The sequence below is a fragment of the Drosophila biarmipes genome, chromosome 2R (assembly GCF_025231255.1).
Source record: "Drosophila biarmipes strain raj3 chromosome 2R, RU_DBia_V1.1, whole genome shotgun sequence".
NCBI classification, from domain to species: domain Eukaryota; kingdom Metazoa; phylum Arthropoda; class Insecta; order Diptera; family Drosophilidae; genus Drosophila; species Drosophila biarmipes.
Genome location: NC_066615.1, coordinates 15292295 through 15319140, shown reverse-complemented (window position 1 = coordinate 15319140; position 26846 = coordinate 15292295). Strand labels below are relative to the sequence as shown.

At 42.7% G+C, this 26846-nt stretch overlaps 4 protein-coding genes across 8 annotated transcripts; 3 read left to right on the top strand and 1 right to left on the bottom strand.

The window, feature by feature from the left end:
* The first annotated feature begins 4 nt into the window (after positions 1–4).
* On the top strand, positions 5–777 carry LOC108036498 (lysozyme). Its single transcript, XM_017112691.3, has 2 exons — positions 5–337; positions 403–777. The coding sequence occupies exons 1-2, from the start codon at positions 94–96 to the stop codon at positions 636–638; spliced, it is 480 nt and encodes a 159-aa protein (XP_016968180.1). The 5' UTR covers positions 5–93; the 3' UTR covers positions 639–777.
* Positions 692–2295, top strand: LOC108036199 (lysozyme 2). Its single transcript, XM_017112190.3, has 3 exons — positions 692–698; positions 1605–1781; positions 1832–2295. The coding sequence occupies exons 1-3, from the start codon at positions 692–694 to the stop codon at positions 2086–2088; spliced, it is 441 nt and encodes a 146-aa protein (XP_016967679.1). The 3' UTR covers positions 2089–2295.
* LOC108036496 (uncharacterized) lies at positions 2079–26567 on the bottom strand. 5 transcript variants are annotated; one of them, XM_017112689.3, is made up of 6 exons: positions 26471–26567; positions 25028–25502; positions 4499–5547; positions 3967–4388; positions 3776–3867; positions 2079–3409 (listed from the first exon to the last, which is right to left on the bottom strand). In XM_017112689.3, exons 2-6 carry the CDS (start codon positions 25175–25177, stop codon positions 3284–3286), a joined length of 1839 nt encoding a protein of 612 aa, XP_016968178.1. In that variant the 5' UTR covers positions 25178–25502; positions 26471–26567; the 3' UTR covers positions 2079–3283. The 5 variants fall into 5 exon arrangements, with proteins under 5 accessions (XP_016968178.1, XP_050743434.1, XP_050743435.1 ...); XM_050887477.1 differs by having other exon boundaries at positions 25860–26544; XM_050887478.1 differs by having other exon boundaries at positions 26036–26544.
* LOC108036497 (pancreatic lipase-related protein 2) lies at positions 8037–13138 on the top strand. The gene is made up of 6 exons (XM_017112690.3): positions 8037–8555; positions 11249–11348; positions 11435–11589; positions 11660–12130; positions 12493–12649; positions 12705–13138. The coding sequence occupies exons 1-6, from the start codon at positions 8504–8506 to the stop codon at positions 12952–12954; spliced, it is 1185 nt and encodes a 394-aa protein (XP_016968179.1). The 5' UTR covers positions 8037–8503; the 3' UTR covers positions 12955–13138.
* Positions 26568–26846: the final 279 nt, after the last annotated feature.

Here is a 26846-nt window from a genome sequence, read left to right as displayed (position 1 = left end):
AAAAGTCAGTAGTCGCCGCTGAGATCGTTTCAGTGGCTGAACAATCGCGGAACGCAACGAATCGGAAGTGAATTGAAATCCGGCAGCTGAGATATGCATTCTACGCATATAGTATTTTTCCTGCTGGGCCTGACAATAGGCGGGTTATATGTGCAGGCCGAGAGCCAAAAACCCATTACGGAGCAGTGTCTGATCTGCATGTGCGAGGCCTTGAGCGGCTGCAACGCCACGGCGGTGTGTGTGAATGGGGCATGTGGCATTTTCAGGATCACCTGGGATCAGTGGGTGGACTCGGGGAGGTTGACCATTCCAGGCGACTCGCCCCTGACGGATAGTTGTAAGAAAGGAGATCATCTTCCTCATCTTTTTACACATGATAAGCTTTCTTTTTAATATCTCCAGCTTTCACCAACTGTGCCAATGATCCCTACTGTGCAGCTGATACCCTGCAGAGCTATATGGTGAGGTACGGGCAGGATTGCAACGACGATGAAGTGGAGGACTGCTACGATTACGGAGCCATCCACTACATGGGTCCCTTTAACTGCAAGGCGGACATGCCCTACACCTACGAGAGTATCTTTAAGAACTGCTTGAGAAGCGCCATTCGGGCCGTCAAGCGTCAGAAATCCAGCTAATCTTCGCTTGCCTAGTACAGTAACTAGTATTTAGTAGCTAACTTATGGGGAAGATGCCGCGTAATTTATGTGCGAATATTGCATTGCTAATATAGGCGTTATTTTGATTAATAAACAAGTGGCTGGGAGGCAACTTAAATCAGTTCTGTGGTCAACACGGCGGCAGCAGGTCGGGTTTTCATTTCTCCATCGGATTCAAGCTCAGATATGCTTTGATTACTCGTCGGCTTGGCTTGTTTGTGGCTTCTAGTGGACAGTGGGTCCAGCCTGGAGGGTATGTGGTTTCGATCTATGAAAGTGTGGAGCCGGAGCGGCTTTTGTACTCGAGCCACTGTGCTCATTGGGACTTAGTACGTGGTAGAAGTGCTCTATAATTATGGTAATCCATTTGTGTTTTCGCTGTAACCTAAAGCCTGTTTATCGGAACAGCTTTATACTATAAAGCCGGCCGCTACATCCGCCCATTTCACTTGTCTCGTACACGACTAGTGAAAATATACTGGGAACTAATAATATTAAAACTAAATATACTAACTTTTGGAAAGTGGATTGCATCTTGAGCAAAAATTTATAAAAGATATTATTTTAAAAAATGTTTAAGGTGTTAAAAATCATAGCGTACAAGTTTTACTTACAAAAGGTTTTACTAAAAACATACACTTTTTCTTCTATCTTTTGTACAACATTAATATTTACAAAAAAACATACTTACTAAACATCTATACACCTACAAAACAAAAAGCAACGACGAAAATCAAGAATATTTGTTCGATTCAGGAATATTTCGTTTTCTATCTTTTTTCAAAAAGCATTTTGGTAAAGAAAATTGAGTTTCGATCGATTTTTTTGGGTGTTAAGAGTTTTTTATTTTAATGATTTGATGATTCAAAAAATTTGAGAGCGAAGTCATCTCAATCTCAAATTAATATTCTTCGATTTTGTTATATTTTTGTTCTCTGTATTTAGTGGAAAATAAGCCCGTCACGGAAGATTGCCTGGACTGTCTGTGCGAAACAATGAGTGGCTGCAATGCATCCGCAATTTGTGTAAACGGGGCCTGCGGCATTTTCCGGATTACCTGGGGCTACTGGGTGGAGGCGGGCCAACTTACACTGCCCTCAGATACGGCCCTTTCCGACGATGGTGGGTTAAAGATCCCCGCTTGATGTATTGATTAAAAGTCCCTTATTCAGCCTTCACCAACTGCGTGAACCAGCCCCACTGCGCCGCCAACACGGTGCAGAGCTATATGTTCAAGCACGGCCAGGACTGCAATGGAGATGACCACATCGATTGCCTGGACTTCGGGGCTCTACACAAGCTGGGAAATCTCCAGTGCCGGGAGGACTTGCCCTATATCTTCTCCAAGGTCTTCAACCGGTGCCTGAAAGAGAAGACGCGTTTGGCAGAGGCGAAACTTATCGAAAAGCAGGAAGAGGCTTCAACATAATGGATTCTTTATTGGTTTTCCCCTCTGCGGGGATATCTTTTTCTGTTTTTAAAACAATCTCGGTAACACACATACACATACATACATCGAAACATTGCTTATGTTTGCCGTTTGAACAGTTTCCAATATAGGTATGGACTCTATAGATTTAGTTACAGATAGAGATACATATATATATAATATATATAGAGGGGTATATGAAAACTACTTTAATATTCTCTCGCTTTTCGCAATTTGTTAAGTCAACATGTTAACATACTGGTAGTACATATTTGTTAATATATCCGGATTCTGGCTTACGTTCGCTAAAGCTCGGCTCTAACATTGGCTTGCCTTAGAGTGGTCATGGTTCTATGTCTCGAGACGGGGCTCTCTCTATTATCGGGGTATACTGTTTGGGAGTCTAGAAGTCGGAAACTTGAAAGTAATAAGGTCTATTACGGATATTTCTATCAGATTCTGTTCAAATTGAAATTGTTTCAACAACCTTTTAATTGATAATGATACAAATGAGCTTAGATTGGGACTGATGGTGAACGAAAGGCAGCAATGTCTTAACATTCTTATCATATCTCTAGACGGTGAAGAGTTATGAAAGTGGGCAGTAAATCCAAAGAAAACTTAGCGGAAGTTTCTGCTTAAAACTAAGAATGGAATGAAAGCAAGGATGAATTAGGGCTTGCCAAAGGTTTATCATTTATACAAAGGCTTGGCATGGTTTTATCCGTCTGAGAAAGCGGTTAAAAAAGCCAAAACGAAGGGGTCTAAGCAGTCTAACTAATTAGGTGATATTTATAAAAAAAAAACAGTTGTTTTATTTACTTGTTGGTAGAACCAACTACATATCTTGAATCAAAATATTAATTTAATCTTGACGATGGTAAAACTATATCTTAACTCTTTTCAAGGTGTTAATACTCAATGATTTTTAGTGTGATTCAAGTTTTTCAAATATTTGGCTTGGTTTTTCCAGTTCAGTAAGAAACTTATAGAAACGATTAATGGCTAACTAACAAAATAGTATCCTAAAAATACAATCAAGCTCGATTCGTATGTGGGTGTCGAGGTGTGTGAGGTGGCGACCTGATGCGATCCGATCCGATCTGCTTTGATATAGTACGGAACCCGGTACTTGGTGATGGTCTTAGGGCTAGAATTGCAACTGGAAATATGCGCTTTCGCTGGCTAATTGGGTTTACTTCTTGCTGTTGCCGTCGTTGGCCAACAGCAGCTCCTTGGCCTCCTTCTTGCCCCGCTTCTTCTCCTCCTTGGCGTGCAGCTTGGCCAGACGCTCCTCCTCCTTGGCCAGTCGCTTCTCCTCCTGCGAAATGCAGAATGCAAAATGTAAAACTTTGTTTGCATGCAGAGGAAATCACAAACATGAAAATCGGAATTGCTTGCGCTTTATGAGCCAGCCGTGCTCATAAGTTTGGAAATTTATGCTTTGCCGGCACAATGGCTTCAGAACATGCCCACCGCCCACCGCCCACTTCCCGAATCCCCTTCGCCCGCGATTAATGAAAAACTTTTCCAAAACAGTTGGCAAAAAAGGGGGAAAACGGAACGAGGCCAATTACAAACAATACAAATATGCACAGCCTGGCTTAGGGGTTCCGAGGGGAAAACAATGCATCTTCCAAACAAAGAGGAGGTCGGGCCATACCAAATTCCCCGCCATTTCACCCACCTTCCGGGCTTCCTTCTCGGCCTTCAGCTTGAGCTTCTCCTCCTTCTTCTTGCGCTCAACGGACTCGTTCTTCTTATTGTCAGCCTTCTCTCCTGGAACAGGAAGGTGTCAAATAATTAACCTCGTCATTGACTATATTTTAGTAAATGCAATTATGATTTCCTAAATGGAAAAGAAATGACTAAACTCACTCTGATTGCTGGCGGCGGAGAAAAGCGGAAAACTGCGACTGGAAGAGCTTGAACTGGGTTTGGGATTACTAGCCGATCCGCATCCCGCTGATCCTGAATTGGTGGCAGCGCATCCGGCAGAGGCCCTGGAGCATCCGGCTCCTTGTGGGGCTGACTTGGAGGCAGTGCCAGTAGTTTTTCCCTGCGGCACAGAAGCTGGCGGCTTCTTGTCCTTGGGCATCACGTAAGCGTTTTTGGGCAGCGAGTTCTTCGAGGTCACCGGGCAGATCTTTGCCCCGCCCGCCTTCAAGGGGGGCGGGGCCAGGGCGGAGCAGCTCAGCTGGATGTTCATCGGACTGGGACGACGTGGCGGAGGAGAGGAGCCGGGCTCCCGCAGCAGTGGAGCCAGCTCATGGGCACTGGACTTGGTGTAAGTGGAGTAACTGAAAGTGGAAAAACATGTAGCATTCGTTAAAAACCATACTCACAGAATAATTTCTACATCCTAACAATTATTTATCTATTAGATACACAGACACATAGTTTTCCTTACCGAAATCTGGGATTGCTGACGTGCACGGGTGAGGGATGCGGCACCTTGGCCGGACTGCGGAACTCCTTGATGGGCGGCAGGCGGTTCTGGATGTCCATCAGCCGGTTCTTCACGTGCCTCCGACCCGGATACGTGTGCGTGGGCGTCATCATTCCGCTGGCACCGCTTCCGTTTCCGCCCACTCCTCCCCCGCCGCCGCCACTTCCGCTGGAGGAGGAACCGGAAACGGGCGTGGAGCAGCTGTTACTGAGCGTGTTCAGCGGTTTCCTTGGCACAGCACCGGAGCAGCCGATTGGGCAGCCACCACCATGATGCGAGTGCGCCGATCCGTTGTCCCGCGGCGACAGGGAGCTGCCGGAGGAGCCCGAGGGAGTGGGTGAGGCCGGGCCGTGCGCATGATGGTGGGTGGTGGGCGATGGCGGTGCCAGGTGATTGGAGCTGGAAGCCCCGACCGGCAGTGCCGGTGAGCAGGGACCGTTGCTCGATATGGAAGACGTCTTGGAGTAGTGCGAATAGCCGGAGGCCGACGACGCCGCCGATCCTGTCGAGCTCATCGAGTACAGGCTATCCGACTGGGACACCCGACCATGGCCATGGGTCGATCCGCGGGGCGTGTAGTGGTGCGTATGGTGCCGCCCCACCGCCGACTTGTGCAACGTGGGCTGGTGGAACGAGTGGTGCCCACTGTGCGCATCGTTCATCGAGTAGGAGCTGGCCGAGGGAACCACCCCGCCGGCGGCCACTCCGGCGGAGGCCCAACTCTTGGCGCCCATCGAGTAGCTGCTGGCCGACTCCTGGATGCGCCAGGTGCCCGAGGACGAGGTCAGCCGGTTCACTCGCGCCCGGCAAATGACGCAGCGCAGCGGGAGCAGCCGCTGGGCCACCGCACTCTGGATCGTCTTCACGAAGCATCGCCGGCAGACGACGCGGTGGCCACAGGGAGACGTCTGCATGGTGGCCCGGGCATTAATGCAGATCACACACTCGTCCTCCTGCGAGGTGGGAGGATCCGGCTCGCTCTCCTCCTCCAGTTTGCTCAGCAGCTTGTCCTGCAATGAAATCGTTAGATATTGAATGTGGCCTTTAGGTAGTCCTGAAATAAAATCGTTGAATATTAAATCTCTTCAGCCTTTGGGTAGTCTAGCAATATTTTTAATATTTTCCCTTAGCTCTGCCGCCATAAAGTATGCAAGGAATTCAGTTAAAAGCTGTGCAAACGGAGCTGAGACTATTAACTACGAGACGAGCAGGAATTTCAAAGACCCCAGAGTTCTTAAAAAGATAAGCTCATTATTACACATTTTCTCATTTTCCCTTAAAGCTGATAAAATGAAAATGAGTTACTACTGGGGTTGGAAGTAAGGAAAGAGTAGCGAAAACCGTTCACTATAGTGAAGCAAATAATATTGTTAGCAACAGCTGATTAAGCTGGCAAGTAAAGATAAGAAATTACTAAAATTTAATGGTGCCACAATTGCAAACTTTTAATTTTCTAAAAATTATGGTGATTTAGAGACACTCGTAAAAGTTTTGAATGTTGGTTTTTTAAGTTTGGTTGGTTTGAAATTATTTAACTGCTCATAAACAAATAAAGCTTAGGTAATGTCATTCAAGAACAATATAGGATATTGTGCAATACGCATAAGAAATTTAAATGCGAAATATATGGTGAAGTTCGGCTTTCTATGAAGTCAGTCGAAAAAGTATCTTTAGCAGTCGACACTTTAAACACTAGAGATACAATTTTTAAAACGCTAAATTAGCGTTGCAATCTACGCATTGCCTAACGGTCTGAGTTCGGATCGAATCATCGAGTGATTATGCAAATTTTTGATGAGCTGAGGTCTGATCGCTTCGTTTCTGGGTGTATTTGTATCTCTCAATCTTAATATCTGCATAGACGCCTTCTGAGGTCAGTTTGGGTGTGCGACCTCAGTCTGGCAGGCGGATCGTTAAACACAAGATACTCGTTATTGATTTCGAATCTTTCCATTAATAAGAACTCCCCATTGTTGACCATCCCCTCGGGCAATTAATTTTGTGAGTCAGCAGCTTTTTAAGCGCTGATTGAATGAACTGGTTTACGATCCCATTAAGCTATTAATAGTTCATATGGCTATTTTTGGGTAATGCTCCCTTTGTTGCAAAATCAATTGTATTTATTATTTGCGAGCAGTAAATTTGAGCAAGGCTTAAGGAAGTTGTAAAGTTTTCCACTGTCTACATGTGTTATTTTTCATTTTCCCTCAACTTCAATTATGAATACCACTAATGAGTTTGCTCTTGATTTAGAACATAGAACACTTGGATTTCCTTGACTGTGTGGTTTCGATGTGAAGCCCTTGCACTTGAGGGCTCCTCAATGTCACATTGAAAAGCGTGCAAATTGTTCGCCAACGAAGGCTTCTGCGGTTTAATTGCGTATATGCAAGGTACAAACTTAATTGGTGTTTTGTGGCTTATGCAAGCAGGTGGAAATCAATCAAGTGTTCGATTGGCAACCACAAATGTCCAAAGAATCTTGTTGCAATTATCTCTTGCTGTCTGTACGAACAGCTGATGGATCTCTGGTTGACTGGTCATCGATTCGGCGGCCATGGCTACCTGGTTACGCTGACAAAATGTTGAAGGGGTCTGTATTTTTTAAACTTTAGATTAATTTAAGATTTTGGTTATTAAATATATATAAAAAAAAACTAAAAGCGAGTAAACGTGCACAAGTAACATAGAATCGTTAAAAAAATTTCGAACTGTCAATATCTAAAACTGATATTCTCATAAAATACATTTATTTCAATTAATAAAAAGAATGAAATGATAGATGTAATAAATAAATGTTATATTTTTTCCACATATAATTCAATAAAATCACACTAAAATGGCTTGCCAGAATCTTTAAACACTAAGATATATTATCAATTTACCCAGTTAGCTGCCGCTGAATGCGCTGTATTTATTGACAGCTGGGACGACGGCGAAAAAAGCCGCGAAATTGCACGCCCGCATTCAAAAAATTCAAGATATGATTGGCTCGAACTTTGAATGCCCTGAGTCTATATATTCGCAGTATTTTGCTTGCTATATTTCGCATGATTAATGTGCAATCAGAGCCATGCTGATTGACCTGCACAAACCAAAGGTATCCGAGATACAAAGGATTGGTCAGTACCAATTAAGGCAAATCTAAAAAAGAAGGGTCTGCGACCTTAGCTAAGGTACCCAACATTATTAATTTAATTTTTGGATTTGCTTACCAAGCAAACTTGGAGCTAACTTAACGGCATCTGCTCATACCGACGATCTATAACGATTTGTTTTGCCCAAGATGTATCTGCCCCTAAAAGGCTGTCGGATGTTCGATGCGATCGAGGGGCGATAAGTGAATTGAAGCGGAAAGTCGCATCTGGTCAAGGTGAGCCGCCTGTCAGATGGATCCGGCTGAACTTTTGGCTGGCCTTTTCGCCCGGCAGAGATCACCTGGGTGGGCTGGTGCTCATTTCGCATGCCCGGCAGGGAGTGGGTGGCGGTTGGCTTGGTGTGGGTGCTGGACGCGCGACAATCAGGAAGCCGAGAACTATTTTACGATTCCGAGCGGCTTCGCATGCCTGATTAACTCATTTAAATAGGGAACGCATTATGGCTTACAGCCGCTACGAAGTTTGTTGCCTCAGTCTTTCGTTTTAGGGCCTCGCGAATTCTGTTTATCAGATTGGCAGCGACGTCGGCCGCTGCAGAGGGTCTAGCTCGACGGATCGGGAGTTCCGATCGTTCAGTCAGCACTCGCCGCTCGCCGAGAACAGAGCGTTTTCCTTATCGATCGTGATTTGTTTTCAGTTAAACAGCAAATAAGACAACCTAACCAGAAACGTAAAAATCAAAGGCGGAAACCGATTTGAATGCTGATTTTCGCGTACGAAAGTGAATTGGAATAGCAAGCCCGAAATCGAAGGGGGTTCATTGTACGCCAACTCGGGCCAATATTTAAACTAATTTATTGTGTTTGCCATGGTGTTGCCGGCCACCTCGACATTATGCAATGTATTTACATTTCTGCTGGGTGAGTTGAGACATCGCGATTGCGATTGAAAACTGAGGCCGAAACCGAAAGTGGCATCTATTAGCATGGCTTCTGCCTCAATGTCAGCTGGAAAATCGTGCCCCAAGTGGGCGGTTGGGGCGTTACTATAATGCACATAAGTTCAAGGCGGAGTGGCTGGTAAACCAAACAGCTGTCGTCTTTGTGGATACGCGCACTTAAAAGATTCAATTGTTGACCATCGGCAATGTTTGACTTGGGGTAGGTCAGCGCCGATGACCAGTGGGCCGTGAAGGAGGGCTCCTTCAAAATATGTGGGGTGGGAACAAAAGATTTATTGACTAGCCAAACAAATCATCAATGTATCGCATATCAGCTGAAGAGCCCCCCTCTTCATCATCCACTTATATAGATCATTATGCCCGGCACTTTACGACATTCTTAATGGCGTAAGCCACACCATTTTCAATGTCAGCTGGGGAATCACTCGGCTTGGAGAATAAAGCCGGTGCCCGTAAAGTTCTGAGTGCAAGCATAGCAATCACCGCGGCTTAAAGCCGCTAATTAACTGCCAGCCGAACGAACATACATTTAAATTGAAGCCAGCAGCGCGGTAATTAAGAAAAAGAAATACAAATTAAATGCACACCATGACGTCGCAAAGCAACGTGGAAACAAAGCATACGCAAAATGGTATTAAATGGCAATACCAAAAACAACAGCGGAACAGTCTTCTCTAAAAAGCGCGACAAACTCTTCCGCTCTGCAGCAAATTAACGCTTTACATAAATAAAAGATATTTAAGCTACTTACATAAAATTTGGAGTATGGTTAAGTCAGAAGAAGGACCGCGGAAAACGAAATAAAGATACTCTAACCTGTGGTTAATAACTTGATTTCAAGTTTTTATGTAGTTTTTCTTCACAAATTAAATTTTTACTTTCTTTATTTATTATTAAAAAAAGTAGTTTTTAAATCCAATAGCTTATCTATATATTTTTTTAGATTTTATATAGTTTCTTAATGATTAGGTTTATATGGATTTTTTTATGAGTTTTGTTTTTATATTCCCTATAAATTAATATTATCATATCGATTTGGTAGAAAAAAACCATGTAGTGTTAATTTTTCGGAACCGTTATGCTAATGATTTATACACATTTTTAAAATGATTTTTTTTTTAGTTGGAACACAATTTATTTGAAATCTATTAAATTTAGCTAAACCTCTTCTAGTCCGATTAATTTATAAAATACTTGTAGAAGACCATTCCAAAGTTGATATAGTTTTTTTGCAGGCAAAGCGGAAGGTGATAAGTGGACAGAATTGCAAATGAGTCCGGCAGTGGCTAAGGTCAACGTCATTGTTACTTGGCATCTAATCAAGTGATAATCCGCATGCATTCGCAGCTGACGATGAAAATGTGTAGCAAAACAGAAAGAGCGAAAAAGCCACTCGAGGTAGAGGAGCGCCATTGACATCCCAAAGTGGTTGACCCACTGCCAGTGGTGCTGCCTCTTTGGCCCCCTTAGCCACCAACCCACCAATCGATTTGATTAAATTCTTTGCCGTGTGAACTTCGAAAACCTGATGGAAATGAAAACCGGTTTTCATTCGCCTCGCCGGCGTAACACGCGGCGTATGCGTCACGTGCTGTCTTTGTGCCACTGCCACTGCCACTGCCACTGCCACTGCCCCTGGTACTTTGGTTGGCCACAGCCAGAGGCACAGCCACGCCACATACCATTCCACTTGATTTCATTTAACTCCCCTCAAGTTCACGGCCGAGTCGGTCTTCGTTAGGCCAGTTTCGTTTTCTTAGCCACTGACTTGGCTTGGATTTGCTTGCCCGTTGTTATAGTCGCTTGTTATTGTTATTATTATGTTATGGCTGTGGCTACCTGGCATTTCGACGCGACGCCAGCGGGTTAATGAAGCTAATGAATCAATTAGTTTTGTATTCCGAGCTCTAAATAAAATCGCTCGAGTTTGGCACTTGACAAATTCGATTTCCGCCTTAACTTTGTGCGGTTTTGTAAGAAGTTGTTTCGGCGTTTTTTTTGCAATCATTAATTTAGTTGGAATATAAATGGTTTTATTGAAGTATAAATTATAGCATAAACAAGTACGAAACTATTTTTAATATTTTACGCCAAAAATAGAAAAGTTAAGTGATAAAATTGATCAAAAGTATTAAACTTTTTTAATAAGCATATCCAATGAAAATGTAAAATTGAGCAATAAAATAGTTTGCTAAAAAAATCTAGCACACTCGTTTTTTTGTATTTCTTTTATATTTAAATTTTTTATTTGTAATTAATTTTTAATTTTTTATTTACTAGTGATTAGTAACCCAAGCCACAATAAAATACTGGCAACAAATTTCAATATTTTCTTTAATAATTAAAGGAATCTTATTTCTTCCTATGTTTACGATTTAATAGCTACGTTTTCGTAATGTGTAGATTTTTTTATTTGAATAATTAATAGTTTCTTTTTGATGAGTAAAATTGGCAATTCAATCGTTTGGGCCCGCTCATATTGCACAGTTTTTGCATGTTCCTTTACTTAATCATGTTTGATAGTTAAGCAACTAATCGTGTTGGTTAATCAAAATTTGTTTGCTATTCTTGGGCCTATTTATACCTTTACTTTCTTATATATATTGCCCTCATCCTAATTCTTATTGCTCAATACATATTTATATTTGCCAGCTGGCTCGCCCATCTTCTACAGCGCCGCCCCGCGCGGCTCCTGCTCCACTTGCTGTGCGATTAAGGAGCGCGAGGACATAAAGTTCATGCTGTACACCAGGTAAGCGCATGGCGACCCATGCCCCGAACCCAGCTCATGCATATTGAGGGCCATCAAAATTGGGTCCCCATTCTCCTCTCCTGCAGCCGGAACCGCAATTCGGCCCAACTGCTCCACCTGAGCGACGATGCCCGGCTGGCACAGAGCAATTTCAATTTCAATTACCCGCTGGCCATCTATCTGCACGGTTTCTCGGAATCGGCCACCGGCGAACGGCAGAGCAGCCAGGAGCTCAAGGATGGTGAGTGGGGACATCCGGTCCCGGTCCCCCCAAAAATAAAAAAACACATCCTGACCATCTCCCCCTGCAGCATTTCTGAGGCGGGGCAACTACAATGTCATCCTCATCGACTGGAGTGCGATGACAGCGGTGCCCTGGTACTCGAATGCCGTGGAGAATCTGCCGGTGACGGCCCGCTATTTGGCCAGGTTCCTGCGGTTCCTGGTGGACAAGGGCTATCCGACGAAGTACATCCACTTGATTGGCTTCAGCCTGGGCGCCGAGGTGGCCGGTTTCGCCGGCAAGCAGCTGCAGGAGTGGGGCATCAAGCTCCCCCGGATTACGGCCCTTGATCCGGCCCTGCCCCTCTTCGAGGGCAACAGCTCCAACCGCCGGCTCACTCCCAGCGACGCCAGGTTCGTGGACGTCATCCACACGGACGGAGGACTGCTGGGCAACCCGGCGGCCATGGGTCATGCGGACTTCTATCCGAACGGCGGACGACCCCTGCAGCCGGGCTGTGCCAAGCAGAACATAGCCAACAACTGGCTGGGAATAATTGGTAAGCCCTCGCCAAGGTTACATTATTCAAACAGTATTTACACTCAGAAAATAATAGACAACAACGTAAAATGAAGTGTGTATGTCAACAGATCGTAAAGTTTATTGTTAATAGGTTAAATTAATTAAACTCTTGATAAAAAAGCTCTTTCAAGAAACTATTTTAAAACCGTTTATATAGAGAAAATAAGAAACAATTTTAAGAAGAAATTTTCTTGAAAATACACTCCAAAAAATTACAATACTAGAAACAGTAATAATAAATTATATTTTTTTGGAAACTTTTTTAATGCTGCAATATCATTATATCGCTTTCAAATTTGAATAATTTTTTTTCGTCCTTTTTTAAATATTCCCTTTCAGTCGGCTGCAGTCACCAGCGGGCTTGGGAGTACTTTGTGGAGAGCGTGGCCCAGCCCCGCGGATTTCCCGCCCAGCGCTGCGAGCCCTCCGAAATGATTGGCGTTTGCCGGGAGCCAGGCGGCGGCCCCGCCTTCATGGGCATGGGGGCGGATCCCAGGTGAGTTGGGAAATCGCTCAATCTGTGCAAATCCAGCTGATAGCCCCGCTTACAGGATTCGTGGCAAATTCTTCCTGGATACGAACGATGCCAAGCCCTTCGGACGGAGCAGCCGGCCGAGGCCAATTGTCTCGCTGGCTCCTCGGCTGCCCATTGCCTACAAATTGCCACCTAATGCCACCAGGCAGACATCTGTCAGTCGCTGGGTTTTGGGCCAGCGGCAGGAGCAGGGCGACGTGGACGAGGACGAGAACGAGGACAACAACGCGCTGAGCAACAACATTGACAGGTTCTCACTGACGTGATGGAATTTACACAGTGCTCGAGGGATGGGGAGCTGTTGGTTTCCCACTCCCAAGAGCGTCCTCCATCGGTTGAGATTTATGTGGGCAGCTATTCAGCCCCATGTTGCACTCCTGGGCAACAGCTCTTGTGATCTTTGGGTTAAGTATTTCTAGCACGTAATCAGGGCATTTGAAAGCCGTTTAAATAAATATGCTTAAGTATAAATAGTTGAAAGGGGGATTTTATGATGGATTAGAAATTGGAATTGATGCTCTTAAAAAAATATTAAAGAAAGGAATTCCACTCCTTGACTTTAGCTTGCATAGAAATGGTATGGTATACAAGCGGGGAAAGCCATTAAAGAAAAGTTGTATTTTTCTACTCTTTAAGAAAGTTGCCCCCCCGACAGACTAAAGATGAACTTTTCTCTTTCATTTTTGAAACTTTTAAGGCCCCACATCGTCCGCTCTTTAAACATCATCAAAAATTCAGGTAGCAACGCGACAGTCTGCAGAACCCTCGTCATACCCAAAAAAAGGCAGCTCGGGAGCGGGCTCAATTTGCACACTTTTAGCCGTGACTCATCAGGACAATCGCTCTAAAAGGCAAGTAATTTAATTTAGTTGCCCAGACCCACCGAAAAATATAAAAAAACAACCCACCGCGCCGAGGGACATGCAAAGTGGATACGCCTATGACGCAAGGGGAAACCTTAGAGCAGCCAAAATGTATATGCATACCCGGCGAAATATCAAGTATACGCAACGAGGACAGGGCGGAAAAAGCGAAACAGAATTGTGCTCGAAGTTGAGCTATTGCCAGTGCAATTAAAAAGTAATTAATGAATAATACGCTGCCAAGTAGGCGCCTTCGCCCCATCGAGTGCAGATTGTTTATTAACTCGGCCTGCAGCCGCCGCCCGTAATTATGCAGGGGCTGGAATAAAAAAGAGGAAAATAAAAAACAGGACTGAAAAAGAGCAACAGAAGCCATACAGGACGTGGGCCATAATGTGCAATGAACGTCGGAGCTCATTTCACGAGCCATCGCCTAACGAGCGGCGGAAGTTGGGAAGTGGAACTTCGGGAAGTGGAAGTGGCAGTGGAAGTTGGTGTGGCCAGCCGGAAGGGCTCGACTCGGGAAAACGAGGCCTCATAGCCCCACATGCCGGCTGCATTATTAATGAGCCAGAGCCTCGGCCAACTGGGTGCAGATGCAATTTCCCCATCACTCATCGCCTATGTCGATGCCCATGCCCAACAGAATGCACTTGCTCGTCTCGAACCGCTCAATGATTTGTGAGTTTTAGTTTTTGGGGGGCCCTCCTGGCACAGGTCCCCAGTCGAGTGGCTTTTTGGGTCAACTGCAGATGGCCGAGTGCCTGTCGAATTTATATTTAATGGCCGCCAGGCCTTGATGAGCGGACACATCTAAATGGTTTCGCTGGAATCGATAAAGAGTTGCACAATCCCTGGGGCGCAGGATGGGAATGAGGTCCGATGAAGCTCCGTGTTGTTAGAGTGATGTCCAAGGTTTGAGTAATTGGCTGTAAAACTTAATCTTTTTTACGACTCTCTAGTATGGCCCTCAAATTGTAATTTCTAGCTAAGATTGGGGATCTCTTATAGCTTCCAAATTGGTATTTCTAGCCAAGATTGGTGGCCTAAATGGGCAGTAAATATTTTCCAAATTAATTGGCATCAAAGTGGTCTTACTTGCTTAATTGAGATTGAAAAATATATATATTTATATAGTTAAAAACAATTAAAATATAACAAGGCACAGAAAAAATCAATGTTGGCTAGGAAATTCCAATAATTTAATCCAAGAAAACAATCCCAGAATAATTCCCAAAGAATTAGGAAAATTTGCCACCAAAACATATAGGTATATGGCTCGGAGAATTTATATAAATACCATTCAATTTGCCTATTGAGCAATCAAATAAATTCGCTGTGATTGCGCACTCGCTTATTTCCCCTCGTAATTTCCAGCGCATTTCTGTCCAACTGTCGATTATGGACATTTTCGCGGTGGGCGGGCAGGTAAAGTAGGCCAATAATAAAAACACTCCTTAGCCTTGCCGGCTTAACCCCACGCAGCCCCTGTCCCGGATCTCACCCCTCTATGGCTGTGGGGCATGCCATGGATGGCAAAGCAGGCGACAACTGCGCGAGACACGTGCGAACGACTCGCTGCTGACTCACAAAAAATGCGGTGGCTAATGAGGTTTAGAAAGGAACGTGCAGGGGTATAAGGATATGGGGGCTTATCCTGGGTTCCAGCTGAAATTCCTGGAGCTGTCAATGAGCGCTGGCTGATTGATCGAGGTTGGAATTGATTATTAATACCGTGACTAGTCCCTATTCTTGTTTGCTCTAACTTGAACACATGTGTGCTCAAGGGCGGTGGCTTCGAGTGGCCAAAGGTGGGGATAAGGGTCTGCACTTTAATCTAACTAAGATCTAAAATAGCTATAAACACGCCATTTATGTAGGAGAATAGTCGGTTGAAATGAAGGAATGTTGAATGGAAATGAAAGGAAAACATATTGGGTTCCTAAATATTTGATTAAACAGTAGTGCCTAACAAGTAGTGCATGCATGGACTCTAAAAAAATTGTTAAAAAGTTGAATGATCCTTTTAATACAAAATATTTAATTCCTTTTTTGGTGAAGTACGTAGAAAGTATTTCCCATTTTCGCTCCCACTGTCTCACTTTTTTGAACCACTTCAGGCACTTTGACACCTGAAAGTAGGTGACCTCTTGAAATACAACAGCCTGCATGTACGTACATACTGCAATCAGTCAGCCAGTCAATCCTTCAGTTTCGGGCTTTCAGGCTTTAAAGAAAAGGAAAATTAATGAAATCGATATGGGACTGGGTCCCCCCCGTGTTCCGTTCCGCCCAATTCAGCCCAGCGATTCTGTGGGAAAGTGCTGGCATATGACTTTCCTGCTGATGTTACTGTTGTTCCTTATCACCGCCCCGCTGCACTTTCCCTTTCATGCACCGATAATTGCGAAGTGGAGGCAACAATTCCATTAAGGGCTGCACAACCGACCTACCCCATTTTCCACATTTTCCCCAGCACCTCCAGCCTTTTCCCCGCAGCTCTTGACTTCTTTATTTGAAGCATGCTCGCCGGGAAAATATTGTCATGAAGAGAAATTGCATTTATATCAGGCGTGCTTCACGTGTCAGTGAGTTTTTCTAAGTGTAGATATGCGCTGTCGCTAAGTGAATTTATTACATTTAATATGTTCTTCGTGTCACTCCTCAATGGCGGGACATAAATCTAGCGATTTTATGGAGACAACTTTATGGCGGCCACCGAGCGACATGACATGGCTATGTGGGGGAATTAAATCTTTGAGATGTCCCAGTTGCCGCTGCTGCCTGCTAATTGCCGGCCACATTAAAAACCAATTATAAACCATAAAAGTCAAATCAAACAATATGTAAGTGCGGGGCGAAATGGCTTGTCGACAACTAATTGGGGACGGGCTTGTATGGGTTTCCAGGGAGCACCGGATGGCTCATCCTTCGCCTGCCATCAATTGTCAGGCTCTGGACTAATTGCAAAACTCTGGCCAACACAAACAGGCAGCACACACCCATGGCTGCAGCTGCTGGGCCCCGGCCACAATAGCAACAAAAACCACAGGAGCACAGGAGCCACTCGGCCGAAGGGCACTGAAAAAAATATGCGCTAATACCACAAGCAGATTGTCAAAACTCACATTTTCAAATGTATTTTATTTTTGTTGGGACTGATTTTAATATTCGTGGTTCAAGATCCTAAAATTCTTCTTTTTAAAAAAATTCAGTATCTCAATAAAACACAGTGTAAAATAAAAACTTCTAACCAGAGGATATTTTCTATTTAAAATTCAAACAAAACTGAAGGAAAACATAGCCTACTTTTTGCCAGGTTTTTTAATCGAATTTAACATTGCATTAAAAATAAATTATGTTAAATTTCTCTGACAGAACCTTAACTTGGAAAAAAAAGTGAATATTTTATAACTTAAAAAAGACTAACTTAGTTTAAGAACTATTAAAAAATAAATTTTTTTAACTTAATTTATTGATTGACAAAACAAAACTGACAATAAAAAATTCGCCTACTTTTCTTCTTCAAGTTTTCAGATTAAATTTAACACAACATTTATTTCAGTTTTAACATTATGTTAAATTATGATAAATAAAGCCTAACCATAACCTTTACATGACATTGAGAAAACGGCTTTAAGTATATCCTTTCATACTTTAAAGAAGACTTTTATAATCTTAAATTAAAGTTGATTTTAAATTCATTATTATTTTTTTAAATAAAACTAGAAACAGCAGGAAATCTAAAGAACGTCTTTTGTTTTCTTCCTCTGCACCATGGTTGTTTGCCAGCCATACAGAATTATGAGAAAAGTGTCAAATTTGCCAACTAGACACATGTGGGCCAGGATGTGTGGGCGGTGGGTGGGTGGTTGCTGGCTGCTGAGAGTGTAATTAGGGCTTTTAACACAAACGTGTAAAGTGAAACCGAAGCGATGCCATTTTCGGATGGAAACTCATTGAAATCAAAATGACAGGCGGAAAGGGGGAAAGCACTGCAGTTGGGCAGGTGAAAAGGCGGCGACTGCGAGGGAGGCAGGCAGGGAAAGGGAAAGTTTCACTTTGGTTATTTATATTTCCAGGCTGCTTTCAGGGCAGCTCATGTGTGGAACAAGTTGTTTTCGTTTTTCCTCTTTCCTATTTCCCCGCTTTTTGTTAATGCTCAGTGGCCGTGGCTGGATGCCCCTTAACCCTTTTCAGGTTATTGAGAAGAGTTCCCGGATGAAGTGTTGGCCTGTAAACCGATTTTTCCCACGAATATACAATATACATATACTCGTATGTGTATATTGCAAGGGGTCCATTGAGTGGCGAGTGTTTAGTAACTGTTGAGAACCGACTGTTTCTGAGGGGGAGGTGGCCGCCAAAACTATTTCGTTGGGCGCCATTTAAAAATAAATCTCTCTTTTCAATTTATTATATTTCAATTTATTTCGCTTTCGCTTTGGCACAAACAATAAATTTTAATTGAAATCTGGCCTTGGGCTCAAACCGAAACGCATTGCCCGAGGCGGGAGCTTGCGAGTGTGTTGGTGAGTGGGCGTGGTCCATGTGTGTGTGTGCGTGAGCTCGCAATTGTGTTGGTGCAGTGGGCCCAGTTCCAATTTCGCTTCCGCCCCCCGAGTTCCTCCTTTACAATATATTGTACTTGTTTTTCCCGCCACATTTTTCGCTGTCCCTGCCGTTTTTTATTATCTTGCCTGAATTTTTATTTATTTGTTCTGGCATAGCAGCCGCCCGGCAGGGGATAAAACTTTTTGCGGCCTTATCTCCACTGGCGCGTAATGAAATGTGACAATGGTTAAGGCAAAGAGTTCGGAAAATCCATGGGCGTGAGCTTGTGCAACCGACCTGGAATATGGAATTGCTTTGGCCTTAACCTAAATGGTTGGCGTAAGTATCAACCAATCTTAGATGTTAAGGGCCTATTAAAGCTTAACTGTTATTGGGGGTCATTATGTAAATTTGTTAATTTTACTATGGTACTATAAAGTCTAGGTTCTTCAAAGAGTACTTGAAATACTGTTGGAATAAATCAGAAAATTAAATTATTAAATAAAATTGTTGTTGCCGGCAATGACATTCTTCAAAAAATGTTACTTTTTGGTATTGTTTTTTAATAACAAAGGTTTCATATGAATTAAAAAATACAAAAACAAGAAAAAAATCCTTTAAAAGTTAAAAGTTTGAATGAAATTAAACAAGCCTCTCTAGTTATATTATAAAGCTTGAAAATTCGAAATTGTTTTCCTCTGGAACATTTAAAAATTACTTTAAAATAAAGATCAAATAAATTTTATTTTTAATCAACCATTATTAGATAACTGATGTAGAAAAATTATTTATAATATATTTATAATATCGTTTGCTTATTCAATTCATTAAGCAATATAAAACAATATCTTCTTCAGTTAATATAAAAATCTCTTAAACTAAAACCCCCCCCTTGGCACATTTCGTATTTCCCCTCTGTATATAATTATCAGCCTAATGTGTAACTTGAAGAACCTTCGAAAATAATTACATATGCATATCGTATCGTGCTCCACATCGACTGGCCACTCTAAATGCTCCAATCAATGCAATTAAGGTAAACGTCTGCTGGCTACATTGAAAAGTCCCCCCTTATAAATATGCCATATACCCTGATTCCAGCTAGTCTCCCATATGTTTGTGTGTGCATATACTGTATGGTGTGCTATAGTATAATGGTGCAGACATCGCGTGACCTGCGCTAATGCACTGCCGCGCCCTAAAAAGTGGGGGTTTCGAGGGTGAAAATGGGGGGAGGTACATTTTTACAACCCCTTTTTCGCTGCAGCACGTGATGGCCCAAGGAAATCTGGCAGCAACAAAGGGACAACAACAAAACCCAATGCGTAAACACTAAAGTTTAATGCACTCTAATTGCAGGGGGGGCGCTGCGGGGAAGGAAAAGCGGAAGTTCGCAGACGACAAAGGCAGCACACGCTGACATTTTCGCATGTAGAGTTGAATTTATATATTTCAGGAAGACGAGGAGCGATGTCGCTCGCCATTATCCTGCAGAAAGTTGCGTGTCTGCTGCGACACAAAAGTTCAATTACTTCTTGGAAGGGGGAGTTGGGCGAAAGCACCCAGCGGATATCCGGCTCCCGCATTGCGTGCCAAATCCCAAAGCCCCCGCGGTCCCCTCTAATGACCATTTCCCGCTAAATGGCAATGGCTCAGCGGCCATCAAATTGACTAATGCCCCGATCTTAATGATTTATTTCAAGTGTCCGGCGAAAGGGGGGAGAGCAGCAGTAGCAGCTTCTGATTGGCGCTGGTTCAGTGCAAGGTAAACCGATCCGAAACGACACCCAAGGCGCTGTGTCGAGCACATGGAAAGCGGCCACTCAAAATGGAATTACTTTCAAATGCTTTTTGTGCCTGATTTATGGTCAAGCGATTCAGGGCGGGTGGCTGAATGCAATGGCAAATATTTGTGCTGCTGACCACAAAGGATATGCAATGGAAACACGGGGTAAAAGGAATTTACAAAGCATATCCATTGGATACTCTTTTGTTTTTATAGGTATCGTAACGATTTGTGCTTAAAGATGGTTTGAACTTCTTGTGAAGTGAAATTTTGATGAGAAGAACCGAAAAAGTTTCCTTTTTAAAAGTATCTAAAAAGCATTGACGTTACTCATCTTAAAGTCTATACGATCATTGATGTTATTTCATGTAAGATTGCAAACCTAAATAGTTCTTTGTGCCACTACGAATATTTTAACTTGTTCTTAAGTAAATTTAAAAATGTGAGACTAATATTATTTTCGCTAAGATTGAAAACCTAAATAGTTTTTTGTGCCGCTACGAATATTTTAACTTGTTCTTAGGTAAATTTAAAAATGTGAGACTAATATTATTTTCGGAATTGCTCGGGAAAAAATATATATTTATTTAACGAAAAAACGAGTAATAGGTACTTTTAGTACTTTATTTGATATGCTCTACGATTGATATTAAGCCCAGACTACCACACCCCATGTAGAAGGGAAGCCAATGCCAAGGTTTCTTGAAAAGGACCTCAAAGGAACCCGTAGACCAAAGCCAAGCCCAAAGCCAAAGCAACTGTTTTGGCGTTCGGATGACTAAGCTGGATTTTTTTTTCCAATTTTTTGTGTGCACGTTGCAAGTGCCAAGTCAAATTGTGCGGTCATTTATTGCTAAAGACCCACAGGGGTCGGGGGGCTGGTCGGCGAGAGGTCAAGCGGCAGCTGGGCAGGGAGCGAGACGGAGATGGAGGAAAATGCAAAGGACATTTGAAATGCAGGAACTGCAGCAGCAGCTAATAATCATGTATCAGCTTGCCTACATTTCAATTTGGGCTCAAGCAAAAAAGGGGCTGCGAAAAATACCAGCAAAAAGGGCAGAGTTTGACCTTTGCCGCAGACTGGGGCTTCATTAATTTGCACCTATTTCCATTGCCACGCCAGGTGACAACTTCCGCCCGCCGGCCTTTCTGCAAAGTAAATTATAAATTTTATTTCCATTGCCTGTCCGAAAATGTCCAGTTAGAGGTCCTTCTTCGGGGTCTCGCTTTGGGCTTTCACAGTTTTCGTGTTTTTTTGCGCTGATGTTGGATGGTCACGCGACTTCTATTCTAAGGGATGAGGTTGCTTTTGACAGCGTTTTCCTTTTAGCTACGAACAGGATTGTCTGCCCAGGCCCAGTCCCAGTCCCAGTTTTGGGCCCATTTTCAGCACTATTCCCCTTGCGCTCGGCTAATCAACTTGTTATATATTATGCGTATTTGCATTAATAACATATCGCGAAAGGCCGCTTCTGCGCCCCGTTTTTGGGTCCGCTTCTTCCGGTTCTCTCAGCACGAAGCAAATGACAATTTTGTCGCTGCATACTTTTGGGGATTACCAAGCGACGCCAAGTGTGCGTGTTCCGCCTGTGTGTGGGTGGGTTTCCGTGGGCGTGGAGGTCCTCTTCTCGGCGGGATTACACGGGCTTAGCCGGGCTCAGCTGGCGTAGTGGGGCGGTATGTGTCAGGTTCTTATGGAGCATGTTTGTGAGCAGGATCTGTAGCCTAACCCGCGATTTTCGATACAGATTGGTTGTTCTTGGAATATTTGTGGTGTTTTTACAGAGTCCCTTAGCCTTAGCTTTAAGAGTGGGTTTACAGACAAAACATATTTTTAAAATACCTTGTCATATAAACCAAGAATTACACATTTGCTTATGTATTGTAAATTTAAAAACACAGAATAAGAGGTTTTTTAGTTTTTATTTTACTTTGGTGGCTTTTGTCGTTTTCCCCACCACATTTGTATATAAAGAATGGATATAAGAACGAGTGATAACTTCATTTTAGTCTTCCAGTTAGCTTGCACTAAAAGCATTATATATAGGCAAGCAGAGGTAGAACAATCTAATTTGTAATGGCTATACACTCCTAACAAATGGATTAAATATAAATAAATATTTCGTTCCAACTCAAGTTATATAATACATAAAAAATATATAACATTGACTTGCTTATGTTCCAATGACACCCATAAGATATTGTCACCCAGTTTAGAGGAAATTTATCTTTAGAATATATAAAAAATAAATATGTTAAAAAAATTGATTTGATAATTATAGCATTACACTAAGTATTCCTGGGTATGCTATAGCCTAAACACATGCATAAGTTGCATTTTAAGAGGAATAACAAATTGTAGTTTTATTTTATTATTTGCAAAATTATATTGTTTTGAGGTTGTACAATTTCATCGTCCTTTGCCGTAAGGGAGCTTTATTGCGATGTAGAGCATGGCCAGGAATAATAGTGGTGACTTCATTTTGGTAGGAAAAACTTTAGTTTGATCAGTAAGAAAATAACAAGGGCTATATATATTTAATGATCGGTTGCTAATGTAGAAAATTGTAATTGGTTATGGCGAATTTATAATCAAAAGTTCAAAGTTTACTTTGGCATGTCCAATTTGTTTGCTCTTTTTCAGCGAAAACATCCCTAAACAAGGTCGTATGACGTATGTGACGAAAAATGTTAATACATTTGACTTTATAAACACATAGATATAGTACTTGAAATCACTTGGTCAATTTGAAAATGTAAAGTATATACTCTTCTAAATAAAACTGTTTTAATTCATTTAAATGGTTTTGGCATTTTGATAGTTGTTACTTTAAGGGACTTGCTTTGTAATTAGTCTGACTCAGAGTTCCAGCCCGAATTCCCCATTCAGGCAGCAGAAAGTGGCAGCGAAATTGCCAACCAAGGGCCATTTAATTGTAAAAGCATTTTGCGAAAGGCAGTCTGGCCATGCTTTTGTGAATTTTAATGTTGCATAAAAGCATTTTTCGTGTGCTTGCAAATGTATCGGGTGCTGGTGTGAGCCGCTTTTCAAGGTCGCCGTAGAGAAATTACAGTCACGCATCGGATTTTATGCAAAACAGTTGAGCCCAGCTTAGTAGTGCCAGCATTTCACTTTTTCCCTGTTTGTGCACTTGGCAATTGTTGTGTTTGTTGCTGCTGCTCTCCTTATATAAGTGCTTGAGTGCGGACAAGCGGGTGAGAGGGTGCGAGTGTGTTTGGCAAGTGGGCGTGGCTGTCTATGGCTTTGAAAGTCATAAATTTCAAACAAGTCTCGTAAAATCCCAAGTGAACTTAGCACTTTGCAGTCGGCCGCGTTGCACATTTCGGTGCTGTAGCAAATGCAAATGAGTCGGGCTTTACAACTTAATCTTTCCCTCTGAAACGCTGTTCGTAGTGTTGGTACACTAAATGATGCTAACTTTTTTAGACAAGGGTTTAATGGGGCAACTTATGCATTTACTGCTGGTTTATAGTCAAAGTAAAGATTATAATGGCTATGCAGGGCTCACAAAAAAGGTTGAAAAATAAAGATCAAAATGATGAATTTAGTTTGGATTTTTAATTTAAGACTAAGAAACAAATATTTTAAAAAATTTAACAGGGATGAAATTTATTATATTATTTCTATTATAGAAATTTAATTAAAAATCGAAGTCAAAATAATGTTAACTGAAAATACTTTTAAATTTTAAATCATCACTTTTTATATAGGATATATATATATATATAAACCCTCTGCTTATTTAATTTTTTTGCAGTTCCTCATTTATAGTAAACTCCATGATGACAATCTATTATAGTCTCCTGGCTCCTTTTGTGGCCAAGATCAAAGTGTGTATCTCATAAAATAGCAAAATGTTACGGCAATTGGCCAAAGAAATCTCGATGGCAAAACTTTTTTTGACTTTGGCTTCCTGCCTTCTTGTACACTTTTTATTGACCCTTAAAATGCAAATAAGTTTAGAGCGACACACACACACACATGTGAACTATGGCAAGTTATGGCGTTTTTTATTGCCTACTTTTGCGGGCCATGACAAGCCGAGCTCAGCCCGCTCTCACCTTGTTTTGATGTGTTTGATGGCTGTGTGTGCCTTTTATTTTTATAACTATTTGCCAGCTGTAAGTGTGAGAGGCCGGAGCAAAACAAACAGCACTTTAAAAGGGCTCAAGAGCCGAGGCGTTTCTTTTTCGGACAGCTCTGCCACCGCCCCACGCGGCTAATGATGCCCGACTTTCCTCCGACTTTCTCCCGACATTCGCCCGCGTTTCGCCTGCTTTTGATAAACGCCCGTCTCTGTTTTTCCCTTCGTCTCGCTTCTTTTATTGCGTTACGTTTTATGGCTCGCAGGCGAAGGCGTGGGAGCCGAAGGTACCAAGCCGGTACATAAACAAAAAAGGAAGAATATGTTCGGATAATGAACTTTTAAGTACCCTGTACTGCGATTTATATTAGATGTTTTATCGTTCACGAATAAAAGAGAAGTTTTCGGAAACATTTTCTACTACTAAACTTCTACTATTTATAAAGTACTGTATCTTCCAGAAGAAAATATGTGATTCTTATACTCTAAAAATTTCCAAAATGTTGTTTTGGTGTCTAAAAATGATTTAAAAAATATTTATTTTCTAGAAAATACACCATTATAGTTTTTTTCCTTTGAAAACTGTATTATTTTGTAAATACTTTTGGTCGCACTCTTGCTATAAGCTTCTCTTTAAAGTATAAAGTAACACTTTTTAGAAATAAGCTTTAAATTTAAAATAACCTTTGTACATATATTGATAATTTTATTAATTTTAATTAGAAATAAAAACACTGAACTAATATTTTTATATTTTTCCTAAAAGAAAAAAAGTAAATACTCATTAGACTTTATGAGGTTTCTCATAAGTTCCTGTACCTATGTATCTAAAGAATCTATTCACCCACAATATATCTGCTAATAACTTTTTTCGGTCAGAAGTAAGTGACATCCTCAGAAGTTACAGACCTCGTAGTGCTAATCAGGACTCTCCTTTTTAGGGCTAGGCACTCCCGCTGCAGAGCGAATATACCCGCCCGCTGGCTTTGAGAAATGACTTTGTTTTCCGATGCTCGCCGCTTGTACTCACGATTTTATGGTGCAGCGCCGAGAGTTCGCGCTCGGTGACCCGTCGGCTGGCGGCCTCCCGGCGTCTCTGGCGGAACTGGCTGTACTTGTAGGCGAGCATCACGCCGGGGAGGGCCAGGGCCTCCAGCGGGGACTTGCGCCCGAAGGGCATCCTCCGGCTCCTTAGGCTCCTTGGGCTCCTTGATGTGCTTCTGTCTTCCCTTTCCTTTGGCTGAGTTCGTTGCGGCGAGTTGAGATATGGCTTGGCTGCCTGGCTGTGGGCTCGCTGAACTGGGCAACTTCTCCTTTAACTTTGACTCTCAGCAGCGCCTCATTATGTAATCACAACATGGACACGAACAACACGACACTACTGCACTATTGGCACTAAAGTCGGATTGGGTTCCTGGTGGCTATCATTACACTTTTCTTTTTCCTTCGCATTCTGTTTTCTGTTTTCTAAATTGCCGCTAATGAGCTGCAATCAATTTTGCACTCTGTAAAGGGAGTTCAATGATTGCAAATCTTGCTTAGATTGAGATATATTTCACACCATTTTAAGAGAATAAGGGGTCAACAAAATGCACTTGATTTCAAATTATTTAAGAACAAAAGCTAAGTTGATAGATAAATAAAAAATCAGTTCACTGGAGACTTTCTACCACTTCCTTCTCAAGGGAGAAGAAACCTTTCCTATTGATTTAAAATTACTCAAGTACAAAATCTTCTTAAGAACAAAAACTAAGTGAAATTCTTCTGAAATTTTACATAAACAAATCCTTGCCCTGGAGACTCTCGCTTCTTTCTCACAGGAGAATAACCCTTTGCTATCTTCCCTGGACAATATTTCACACCTCGCTGTCACACATCAATTTGCGAGATGAATTTCGCCGAACTGAGTGATATTCGTCCCTCAGGGTGGCACTTTCATAAATCAGAGTGCCGCGGTTTCTTTAAGATTCAGTGCGGGACATTAGAGTTATTTTATGGAATTACACAGCCAGGCACAATGATCATTAATTTCAATTACACGGTAGACAGTTGCACAAAAGCCGGAATCACAGGGCGCGACACGCACTGAGGGATGGGGAAGATTGCCTGTCTGATTACAGGCTGGCTTCTGGATTTATTTATGGTATGCTCTATGGGCTGCTCTTGGTGTTCAGGGGTTAAATGGCACCGAAACTGAAAGCTGGCCCACGTGCAGTTGGGGCCAACTCAGAACGGTGAATGTCGCACAGCAGCATCGCCAGTTTCCCACGAAACCTTCGTGGAAGCTGCGTGAGCCTGACGCAATTTCCAGGCAGAGCGATGGATGTGGCTGGCTCTTCCAGTGCCTTGGACACGTTTTGTTTACGCCAACTGTTTGTGCACCAAATAAAATGGTTTAGGCACAAGAATCAGGTGAGTCCTCTGCCCCCTCTGGGGTTCTAATTGATGGGATAATGGTCTGGGACTGCAGCACCTTCACTCGCCGCACGAAACCAGCGTGCCCTTTGCCACGTTACGTATACGCCGCGTGTGCTGCCGTTGCGAACAACCTGCCCCGTAGCGCCTGCGAGTGCGACTGGCTGCAAGGATTTTCCAGAGCCAGTTTTTGGGATAGTTTTCCCACTGGCTGGACGGCGCAGGCGCTCTTCGCCACTTGCCGGCGACTTTTTGGTATAACAGATTGCGTATACGCCCCGTACTCCGGCCTGCCCCCAGCATGTTGCCAATTTGTTGTTTGCTCTCCCTGTCGCTTCCCAAGCTGGGCCAAACGTCACGACATTGCTGAGAGCCGTATAAACAAATCACAGAGTTTGGGGGCAGTTAGTCCGGCTCGTGCCCACTGGTCAATG

What these genes read in the sequence shown, in the direction of transcription:
- LOC108036498 (XM_017112691.3), top strand. Translation starts at nt 94, where the DNA reads ATGCATTCTACGCATATAGTATTTTTCCTGCTGGGCCTGACAATAGGC. An exon ending in CTCGCCCCTGACGGATAGTT is followed by an intron (nt 338 to 402) that starts GTAAGAAAGGAG and finishes TAATATCTCCAG; the next exon opens with CTTTCACCAACTGTGCCAAT.
- LOC108036496 (XM_017112689.3), bottom strand. Translation starts at nt 25,177, where the DNA reads ATGCCCTTCGGGCGCAAGTCCCCGCTGGAGGCCCTGGCCCTCCCCGGC. An exon ending in GTCAGCAATCCCAGATTTCG is followed by an intron (nt 4,389 to 4,498) that starts GTAAGGAAAACT and finishes TTCCACTTTCAG; the next exon opens with TTACTCCACTTACACCAAGT. An exon ending in CCGAGAAGGAAGCCCGGAAG is followed by an intron (nt 3,410 to 3,775) that starts GTGGGTGAAATG and finishes TGCATTTCGCAG; the next exon opens with GAGGAGAAGCGACTGGCCAA.
- LOC108036497 (XM_017112690.3), top strand. Translation starts at nt 8,504, where the DNA reads ATGGTGTTGCCGGCCACCTCGACATTATGCAATGTATTTACATTTCTG. An exon ending in CAACTGGCTGGGAATAATTG is followed by an intron (nt 12,131 to 12,492) that starts GTAAGCCCTCGC and finishes ATTCCCTTTCAG; the next exon opens with TCGGCTGCAGTCACCAGCGG. An exon ending in GGCATGGGGGCGGATCCCAG is followed by an intron (nt 12,650 to 12,704) that starts GTGAGTTGGGAA and finishes CCCCGCTTACAG; the next exon opens with GATTCGTGGCAAATTCTTCC.
- LOC108036199 (XM_017112190.3), top strand. An exon ending in TACGGCCCTTTCCGACGATG is followed by an intron (nt 1,782 to 1,831) that starts GTGGGTTAAAGA and finishes TCCCTTATTCAG; the next exon opens with CCTTCACCAACTGCGTGAAC.